General features: G+C 53.0%; 1 protein-coding gene across 2 annotated transcripts; it reads left to right on the top strand.

The window, feature by feature from the left end:
- Positions 1-6,170: 6,170 nt before the first annotated feature.
- On the top strand, positions 6,171-11,196 carry LOC123160507 (beta-1,2-xylosyltransferase XYXT1; the record flags this gene model as incomplete). Of its 2 annotated transcripts, none has more annotated exon segments than XM_044578318.1 (5): positions 6,171-6,330; positions 8,271-8,381; positions 9,079-9,189; positions 9,345-9,476; positions 9,566-11,196. In XM_044578318.1, coding segments are annotated over 5 exon segments (1,713 nt in total), but the record flags the coding sequence as incomplete, so codon positions are not given.

Raw genomic sequence — 11,196 nt, 5'->3', positions numbered from 1 at the left:
TTTGTCCACGGCATCGCGCCCTGGAAAACCAGCGACAGCTGAGACTCGCTCGAGGGCCGGGACCCGAGGACGTAGAGCATTGACATCTAACCAAGCTTGCGCGTTAAAGGGGGGGTACGTGAGCATCGCGACTCAGGGCTCCTACTGGCTCTCCAGCCCTCACCCTCTGGCTTTGTCCACGGCATCGCGCCTTGGCAAACCAGCGATGACTGAGACTCGCTCGAGGGCCGGGACCCGAGGACGTAGAGCATCGACATCTAGCCAAATTTGCAAGAACACATCACAAGTTAAGGCCCAGTGCCAGGCGCAACCCGCCTTGGGGTAGGGCCCCGTGAGTCCCGCACTGGCTCACGGGTGCCCCGCTACACCTCGTCGGGCCTTTAGTGCCTCGTCGCCTCTCCAAAGAAACTAACGGCTGACCGCCGCTTGTCATAGCGGACTCTTGCTCTTTTTGTGGTGAGCCTGCATGACCCCTTCAAGGAGCTGCACCAGGCGAGGCCCTCATGGCGTCCTCTTCACTCTCGTCTGCGCGAACCGCTTGCACGTTAAAGGGGGGGTACCTGAGCATCGAGACTCAGGGCTCCTACTGGCTCTCCAGCCCTCACCCTCTGGCCTTGTCCACGACATCGCAACCTGGCAAGCCAGCGACGGCTGAGACCCGCTCGAGGGCTGGGACCCGAGGACGTAGAGCAGAAAGGGGAGCAAAGGCGAGAGGGGAGAGGCACGCAGAGACCTTGCCAGGCAACCCCTGGCCGGCCAATGCGCGGACCTGGCGCCGCACCAGGAAGCGTTCCCGACTCTCGAGATAAGTCACCCTCCGGAAACACTAGCTATCGCAGCACCGTCACCGCATCCAATGCAATCCCATGTTAGCAACGTTGCATTCCTTTCTCACCGAATGATAGCTGCTTGAGCGCTAAAGGGGACCTCCTGAGCATCGCGACTCAAGGGCTCTTACTGGACCCCGGGCCGCTCACCTCATGGCCTTGACCACGGCATCGCGACCTGGCATACCAGCGACGGCTGAAGCCGCCTTGGGACCGGGACCTGTCGGCGCAGAGCACCAAGCCCTCGTGAGGTTTGAAAGGAAGATACTAAGCTAAGACAGAATAAGCATCTCGCACTGCTCCACGATAAGGATCATATTGACAAACGGAGCTACAGACACCTTACAAGCCCCCACGAGGTGTGTTCTTGGCTCCTCGCAGGGACAAAAGACGCGTATCCTAAGGAGTCCTAACCACAGGAACCGTCACGGCAGACACCATCATCAACAGTGGGCCATCAGGCACCGACGCCAACCTCATCCAGATCAGAGACGGCGGCGGCCTAACGAGCCCGTCCTGCTTCGGGAGCGGCGCAGGCTTGGGGGCTCGTAGTTGTCATCGCTCGTCTCCGGAGTCGCGAAGAGCTCGGCAGAGTCGCTGGATCCTCCGGCACCCCTGCCGCTGGAGGAGCTGCTGGAAGAACGTGCGACGGTAGGCCCGGTCCCTGCCGCTCCAGAGCTTTTGCCGCAGCCTCTGGGACAGCACTCCAGCCGACGCCCATCTTCGTCGAAGACCTTGAAGAGCATCATGGAAGCGCCATCGAACTCCAGGTGGATCACGAGGGCGCCCCTCGTCCCGCAAACCCGATCGATCTCGCCCCACCCATGGGTCATGAAGACCTTACCTGGAGCGATGACCTCGACATCCGCATCGGTCGCGGGAGTCTGGCAATCGGCGTGCTGCAGCCAGATCCTAAAAGGCCCCCTCAGCGGAATCTCGAAGGCGAAGGAGGAAGGAAGGCGAATCCAAGATCGAGGAGGCATGGCGGTGTGGAGCACAAACTCTCGGGAGGAGCCTTCAGCGTGAACTCCAGGAGGGACAACACGCATCGGTGTGACCCGCCGGCGCCGACGGCGGCGTCGTCCATGGCGCTCGGCATCAGCTCCTGCAGGGCCCTCAAGGTGGGCGTACAAGGGCAACGGAAACCCTGGCGGCGGCCGCTCGCACCAAGGCCTCGACACCTCCTGCCGCGCGCCCTCATCTCGGCGGCAGAGGACCAACCGCTTCTTCGGCGGAAGCGGGTCAGGGCCCTCTCGGGGGGGCCTTTCCTTTCTCTTCTGCGGAGAACCGGTGTATCGGAGCCATTGCGGCAAGGCGGAGCAGTGGCGAAGATGAAGAAGAGGAGAAGTAGCAGAGGAAGATGAACTGGAATGGCTCGCGCCGTTCCATACTTATAGCCAGGGAGGCCAACCGCCGGCTTCCACGATCGCAGGTAATCATGACCAGTTTTTGCATGCAGGGACTTGTCAGTTCATGCAGTTACCGAGGCGTCATGGGGGAGTGGAGCCGCCCACATCCAATCAACCGTCACGCGACGCCCGAGGCCGCAGGTTGTTAGGGCCTGTGGCACTTCGCACTTGCCCCTTCGCCTCTCTGCTCAACCAAGTCTGGGCGCGCCTTGGGCCCGGGGGCTACTGTCGGTGTTCTGGGAACGGGGGTCCCCAGACTTGCCTGCCTGCGGCCTGCGGCGTGGCTCAAGGGGCTGCCCAGCATGGCCCATCTTCATCAGCACGAGCTCAAGACCCTCGCGAGGGGCCAAGCCTCGCGGGGCGGACGACAGGAAGCTTCCTCAGGCACGGCCTCGGTAGGCTAGCTCACAAGGAGGCGGGGAGATCAAGGCGGGGTACCTCACGAGGTGCCCATGATGCAAGCCATGATGACCAAGGGCGCCAGGCGGGCGCCAGGCCGCGCAGTGTCCTCCCTTTCCTCTTTGGTGCAAAAGGAGCAAGCGCAGGCGAGAGCATCAAGCAAAGGCATCCATTTCGGTGCAACAAGACCAAGACCAGGAGAACGGCAGGATGGAGGTCATCGTGGAGCCCAAGCCGGCGTCACCACCAGAGCCTTTGGCAGGCGAGGACCAACTTTAGTCAGGATAAGTGTACTAGATGTTCCCCTTCAAAATGGCCAATTGTTGGCGCCCTTCCCGCTCAATATTTGGGAAGAGGCCCAGGGCCTCTACATATAAATAGGACTAGCCACTCCCAGGGTAGAGGCATCGATCTAGAGAGCGACTGAACTCCCCCTAGTAGTTCATCGCACCAGCCAAGAACAGACCCTCGCGAGGCTGTTCTTCCTTGTATTGTTCATCATCAGCCCAAGAGGCAATCCACCACACCACACACTGGAGTAGGGTATTACACCATAATGGTGGCCTGAACCAGTATAAACTCTGTGTCTCTTGTGTTGTTCCTTTGATTGCTTAGATCATAGCGAGGCAGTGAGGTGCAGGTAGGCAGAGGGCGAAATCTTCGCGCGCACCCCAGTGTTTGAATCTAGAGGGTTTGCCGGAACCCAAAATCCGACACACTCGGAAACAACCGCCACGCCCATCGACTGGATTCGGGGACCCGCTGACGAGCACGCTCATCGAGTGCCTTCTGCAGATTCTCCAAACGCATACGCTCAACCAAAGTGGCCAAGCGTGCAGCCTCCAAGGCCCGAGCCTCGAAGGTCTCCCCAATGATGTGGGTCTGGAGCGCCTGAACATTGCGACGATGCAACTCTTCCCTCTGCTCCATAGTGAGGGCCACGGGGATGTACTCATCATGCTCTTGTGGCGGGCCAGCACCACCGTCACCGCAGCCATTGTGGCGAAACTTGGGTGGGTCGTGCTGTGAAGTGGTCACGAGGACTTCTGCTGCTGGATCATTACTCTCGCACTCGGATAGGGAATCTGAGTGACCAGTCGACAGATCAAACAGACCATAAAGAGATTCGTCGGGCTCAATCGTCGCGACTTGGAGGGTGGTCGACTGGTGAACCACCGCATGTTTCACCTATCGTTGGAGCGGCGAACGGCCGGATCGCTTGCGATGGCGGGTGGTGGAGACCGATGATGCTGCTGGAGCCGGCCAATACTGGGTCAACGGCTGACGAAGAAGAACGCCGCAAGCACTCACATGAAAGTGCGCCGCCCCGTGGATGGGGAGGGCATCGACGTCGAGGGGAGCCTCTTGGAGCCAGGCGGAGTCATCGGCGACGAAAACGAGCGCGCCGAGACGGATCTCGCAGCCCAATGTAAAACCACCACTGGAAACCATGTTGTCGGAGAACGAAATTTGCAACCTCATCGGAAGTCGCTTAGACGCCTGCCCCACGGTGGGCGCCAACTGTCGTGGGAGTAAATTTGACAGTATGAATATGGGGTACGTAGGAGGAGGCATGGTCCTAGCTACGGTGAGGTTGTACACGCAAGTTCACGAGTTCAGGCCCCTCTCAGAGGAGGTAAAAGCCCTACGTCTCGGTGTCCTGAGGCTGTGTCGACTGTATTATGCGTGAATGTTACAAGGGGTGCGAACCCTTGTGCCAGAGGAGGAGGATGGCTTATATAGAGTGCGCCAGGACCCTTGCAGACCTCCGTTACACAGGGTTCAATGCGAGTTAAGATAGCGGCGTTACTGGTAACGCCAACCATTAATGGTTTTTAAGACTACAGAGTGAACGCCTGACCGTTGCCATCCTGGGGTGACTTTAGATCTTCTGTACTCCGAGTGGTTCTCCATATGGTCGAGTGACTATGCTCTGGTCGAGTGGAATTGGGATATCCAAGTGGAGTCTTCTGTCGAGTGGATTGTACTTCAAGGATTCCAGTCAGTAGTTTCTGTTGGTCCTTGTATGTCTTTGGTCATAGGGCAGTGTCCTTTGGGTGGGATGTCTAGGTCAGGCCTAAGACCCTACCCTAGGTACATGTCCTTGTCAGCTGGCTGATTTCTTGAAAGAAATCCGCCGCCTCGGCCTAGTGCCACGCGTCCTGGGGTGGACCACGCATAGCTTGAGAGCCTCTCACCTCCAACCTTATCTTCCCATCATGTCTGCTACCTTTCTCCTTCACCCTCATCTCCCCCCGATTGTCAAGCTCTCCGCTGCTACTCAGGGCCTACCTAGATTGGCGTTGCTGATGAAGGGGATATGAGGGGCACCTAGGTGCTTCAGAGGACGCCCGCGCTGCTGCGATGGAGGCGTTGGGGACGGGGCATGCGTCCTGTGTGTCGCCTCAGATACATCAGGTGAGCCGCTCACTAGAATTGCAACATAACTGGTGTTGCGGAAACATAGTCAGTGTTGCAGAAACATAGATGTTTCAAAACACCCCTCGTGCTTTAACAAGAATGGTCGAGCTGCAAAGACAAGGTAACCGATGTGGCGGGATATTTCTGAAACATGGTCAATGTTGCAGAAGTCCATGAGACTACGAAAAAAATCCGTAACACAATCTTTGTTGCAAATGTTTTTGCAACATGAGCTCTGTTGCAAAGATCGGTAGCACAATCTTTGTTGCAAATGTTTTTGCAACACGAGCTCTGTTGCAAAGGCTTCTGCAACATTATCTTTGTTGCAATGATGAGGATGAGGTTGGGCCGCTGGATGCTACGGAGCCAGCAGATCTTTCAAAAAAGATATCCGCCGGTTAATTCGTAGCAGCCCGCGAAAGGAAATATGTTTTGCATGCTCTAATCCTGGACGTTAGATAGTCCGTTCAATCCTTAATTATTTTCACATAGGTGTAGCATTATTCAATTTTCACCATGAGCCGACCACCTCATTTCGTAAACCCAATCCATAAAAACCTACCATCAACCCGTACAAAAAAGGGCATCGGACGGTCAAACCACGTCGACTGAGATATAAACAAAAACCGGTCGACCCATGCTTAGCAAACCCGTTCGCTGGCATGCCAGCAGTTCTTGAACACGACCCGTCTGCGGGCACACTGTTATTACGCCGGAAACAAAAGTGCGTGCGTCATCAGTCGGTCAGTACACAAGGGCGAAGGAACTGCAAACCGGGTCGCTGATAGGCTGTTGCTGTGTCGAGGTCCACTCCACAGACGTGCAGACCGGGAGAGCTACCTCTCTCGCCAACGCATCATACGGTTTGATACCCCCCTCTCGCCGCCAGCGGCACGTTCCGTGGAATAATGAAACTAGTTTTTTTTAGGCGATAATCAAGCTAGTTAGAACCACATGGAACACTCGCCACTCTGCCTGGCCGCCTGTATTAATACACGCGCGGCGCAGACATTACCCGTCGCATAAGCCGAGCCTTGCACACAGACAAAAGCAGGCAGAGAGAAACGACGGGAGGGCGTTGCGCGAGCGCCTCGACGGCATGACAGCCGATCCGTCGTCGTCGTCGTCGGCCGCGGCGGCGCCGTCGGTGAAGGGCGTGGCGAGGGCGCTGTCCCAGCACCACCGCGCCGTGGTCGGCTTCCTCTTCGGCTTCTTCGTCATCCTCGTGCTCTACACCACCACGTCCGGCCAGTTCGGGACGACCAACACCATTGGTGAGTAGCGGCAATAACCTTCCTTCTGCTACTCCATTAGAGTATACCATATCAGTTACCTGCATGCGGTTCTCCCTGCTTATTTACCGGGGTAACGGCCGTAACGCCCTTTGACGTCTCTCTTGACCACGGTCATACTTGTTGCTACTACTTGTTTTATCACTAGTTCAAGAAGTATGAAAACTCCCTTTTTCAAAAATTAAAAAGTTCAAGAATTGTGCATCCGATTTCTGCTCACAACTTCATGGCCAAACTCGGCTATATTCATCCTTATTTTGTTTCCCTTGACCCCACTGGTAGACTCGGTGACGTATGGATTCCATACACTACTCCTAATCTGGAACTCTCCTCCCACACTGGCTATGTATGACTTGTCCGGCTATACAAATCAAGAAAAACAGTGGAAAACCAGTCACCTTTCTTTTTCAGGAGAATGACATACGCTTCTTCCTCAGAAATATTCAAACGATATGTATGCAATCATAGTTTCCATCCAAATTATTGCACGGCATTAATTGTTCTATTAATTTCATTGAGAGTGCACCACATATAGCCACACCATTCTTTTGTAACAATTAATTTTCAGCTCCCCTGCAATCCGCTCCAGATGCATATATACTCACCTTTTCTTTAGGCTGGCCATAGTGGGAGTAATATAACCGGTAACATGCATTTGGGATTAGCAAACATGATTATGTGCCACACAATTAAGGGTCTGTTTGGTTCCTGTAAGTCACCCGACTTATAAGTCAGGTGACTTAAAACCAGTGACTTATAAGTCACGCCTGTTTGGTTGTCACCTGACTTATAAGTTAGCTTCCCACACCTTCCCACACCAATCAACATCATGCAGTTGGTGGGACCCACGCAAAAGGGGGTGACTTATAAGTTTTAAGTTCGGGTGGAGCAACTTATGACTTATAAGTTGGGGTGACTTATAAGTCGGGTCTGTTTGGCAAAATAAGTCACTTTTTTCACTTTTCGACTTATAGTTGGTGACTTATTTGGAACCAAACATGCCCTAAAGAAGAGAGAGGGGGTTAGAGTAACATAGGTAGATACAGCATCATGTTAAATATTATGCTACTTTGTGTCATGCATGGCAATAAATATGACCATCTATGATACTATTATATGATACTATGCACTATGGAGGTAGTATCATATACTAGTATCATATGCATGATACTAGTATATGATACTCCCCATTATGAGTAGCCTTAGGGGCCAAATACATACTCACCTATTCCACTAAATTTAACGCCAAGTACTAGTATTTCTAGCAGACTCAAAACGGGACCACACACACATCTAAGGGGGTGTTTGTTTCCAGGGATTTTTTAGTGTAGGGACTAGAAAAAGTCCCTCTTAGAGACTTTTTAACTAAACAGGAGGGACTACTAGGGACTAAAAGTTGCCTTTTGGGACTAAATGAAGAAGACTCTCGAGGAGAGTCTTTTTTGGAACTTTTTGGGAGTTTTCCAACAATGCCTCCCCCTGCACCCATTGCCCCGCCGCCCCATGATGTTGTTTGGTTGTTATTTTTCTTATACTAGAGGTAACATGGTCATTTAATAAACTCTAAGAAGGGACTAGGGACTTTTTAGTCCCTGGAAACAAGCAGGGAGGGACTTTTAGGAACTAAGGACTTTTTAATTGAGACTAGAAAAAGTTCTAAAACTTATGAACCAAACAGGGCATAAATTTGTAACGGCCTATCTATTTACCTTATTTGCAAAATTTCTTCATACTAGCTAGTCCTTCCTCGGTTCACAAATAGAGTAATCGACGTTTTGGATATATTTTAATATAGACTGCATACAGAAAAAGTTAGGGCATTATATATTTGTATAAACGTGGAATGTCAAAGCATGTGGTTGATTCGCCAGGTCGTCACGCTTACCATACAGCCAGCTAATTTCCCTTGTACGTGCATGCAGTCGCCCTGCGGTCCACGCCGGCCGAACAGAATGCCAGGACGTCTCCTCCACCTCCCCCTCCAGCGTCGACACCAGCGTCGTCGTCGGCGCCAAATAATAATTCTACTCAAGGTACGTATATTAGGACTAACGCGTCCGGTGACGTATCTTTATATTCTGATTTAGCATGATCATCGCCACCCTGTTAATAATCAAATGTTCGGTTAAAAAAAATCAAATGTTGCGAAGTCGTTGTTAGCATGCTCTGTACTAGTTTGTTTTTGGCTAAGCAAACTGTGCTGATCAGGTCCTGACAAATGACGGAACCGAACTGCTTGGGCCACGGCGCGCACATGAAGATAGGTTAGGGTGCCGCGTCGTCATCAGCGGCTTAATAATGGCCTAATAGTAAACGATGGGGATGTGTCTACGTGTGGCACGGGTATTAGGTATAGCACATAGTATGTGTAGGCAGGATCATGTTACATTTTCAGAGAGAGAATACGAGTATACTTTTCTAGAGAGCGTGTGTGTGCAGCGTGCTTGTTAGTTGATTGCTACGCGGTATTGTGTGCGCACACACATGTATCTACTTCAATTTTTGTCACACCAAGCTATGTCTGAAAAAGTGAAAATATAGTAAGTTGGTACGTACATAGAACGTTTATTGTAGCTATATAGGAGTACATGTTTTTGGACGTTTTTTAACGTAATTCAATATCTATGGCAAGTGATTACAGTTGGCTATGTTTTCCACAACGTACTCGAATATCTAAGGTCAAGTAATTCTGGCTAATTTGCTTTGTTGATGTATACCTAACATTGACAGGTGCAGTACATGACATGGAAAATGGGAAGAAGGACGAGGCAGCCAAGACGATGGGAGAAGTACGCATCGTAGACAAAAACGTACCTGGAACCCAAATGAATAAAACGACTGGTAATACGACCTTTCACTGCCTAACTCATCCACTGTTTGCTTTTGGCATACTATGATTATTTTATCGATCATCATACGTACTACGTACTCTCTAGTCTCTCTTACGGTTAGTTGACTGATGATTGACCAGCTGTTAATTTTAGTTATTAATTCAGATACCGTGCAAGCGAATAGGACAGACCAGTCAGGCCAGACAGTAAATGAAGCTAGCGACAGGATGGAGGAAGAGCTCATTCGGCAAGAACTCGGTCAAGGTGGCGACAAGAACGAGAGCAACGTCAAGCATGGTTAGTTACCAGAAAATTTCACTTCCATCCGTATGTGCAGTCATTCGTCATCTAAATCAGTGAAACGCTAAAACGTCGGCCGCATGCAGGTGCCCCGCCCAAGCCCATCTGCGATCTGTCCGACCCCCGGTACGACATCTGCGAGATCTCCGGCGACGCCCGGGCCATCGGCGTCAACCGTACCATCCTCTATGTACCGCCCGCAGCCGAACGCAGCGCCGACGGCCAGGAATGGGCCATCAAGGACCAGTCCCGCAAGTACCTGGAGTACATCGAGAAGGTGAAGGTCAAGACCCTGAGCGCCGCAGAGTCCCTGGTGGCGCCCGAGTGCACCTCCCGGCACGCCGTCCCGGCCGTCGTGTTCGCCATGAACGGGCTCACGTCCAACCCGTGGCACGACTTCAGCGACGTGATCGTCCCGCTCTTCATCACTGCCCGCGCCTACGACGGCGAGGTCCAGTTCCTCGTCACCGACCTCCAGCCGTGGTTCGTGGACAAGTACCGCCTCATCCTCGCGAACCTGTCCCGCTACGACATCGTCGACTTCAACAAGGACGCCGGCGTCCGGTGCCACCCGCACATCGTCGTCGGCCTCCGCAGCCACCGCGACCTCGGCATCGACCCGACCCGCACGCCGCGCAACTACACGCTGCTGGACTTCCGCATGTACATCCGGGACATCTTCTCGCTGCCGCCCGACGGCCTTGGCATCCCGTACAAGGAGGCCAATAAGAACGCGACCGGCGGCGTCGACGGTGGCACGGAGAAACGGAAGCCGCGGCTCATGCTCATCAACCGTGGCCGGAACAGGAAGTTCGTCAACATCCCGGAGATCTCCGCGGCGGTGGAGGCCGCCGGGTTCGAGGTGGTGGTCGTGGAGCCGCGCCGTGACCTGAGGCTCGAGGAGTTCTCCAAGGCGGTGGACTCGTGCGACGTGCTGATGGGTGCGCACGGGGCCGGGCTCACAAACTTCTTCTTCCTCCGCACCAACGCGGCGATGCTGCAGGTGGTGCCGTGGGGCCACATGGAGCACTCGGCCATGATATTCTACGGCGTGCAGGCCAAGGAGATGAGGCTGCGGGACGTCGAGTACAGCATCACCGCCGAGGAGAGCACGCTCTACGAGAAGTACGGCAAGGACCACCCGGCGGTGAGTGACCCGGAGTCGATACATAAGCAGGGGTGGCAGCTGGGCATGAAGTACTACTGGCTGGAGCAGGACATCAGGCTCAACGTCACCAGATTTGCTCCAACGCTGCACCAGGTGCTTCGGACGCTCCAGGAATAGAGGATAGGAAATATATATATTACTCCTAGGTTGAAGCTTCCGAAGCGAAGCACTCCCCAGAAGAAGCGCAGAAAATCAGAGAATGATATAGCATGAGAATGGACTTCACTGAAGATTTAAAGATTGTTTTATTTTGAGAGAAACACAATGTATCAACCGCAAAAAAAAAAAAACGCACACACACACAAACAAACAATTTATACCCTTGAACTTATGGCCAAGTTCAGTGGTTACCCTTTGTACGGTTCTCCCTAGTGAGGATGTTGTCGTGGAGCTTAGTTGTCCTAGGAAGTGGTGTGATGTTGTCTTCGTATTGTCCGGTTATCCCGGGATCTGCTTTGTAAGAGGGTTGTCACACAATCTTGTATCGTTTAACTGTGCAGTTTGATTTGTGCTTTATCTATAAAGCGGGGTGAATGTCTGTTTTGTGAA

This window comes from Triticum aestivum, chromosome 7B (assembly GCF_018294505.1).
Source record: "Triticum aestivum cultivar Chinese Spring chromosome 7B, IWGSC CS RefSeq v2.1, whole genome shotgun sequence".
NCBI classification, from domain to species: domain Eukaryota; kingdom Viridiplantae; phylum Streptophyta; class Magnoliopsida; order Poales; family Poaceae; genus Triticum; species Triticum aestivum.
The sequence above is the reverse complement of the archived record's forward strand: the minus strand, read 5'-3'. Positions and strand labels throughout refer to the sequence as shown.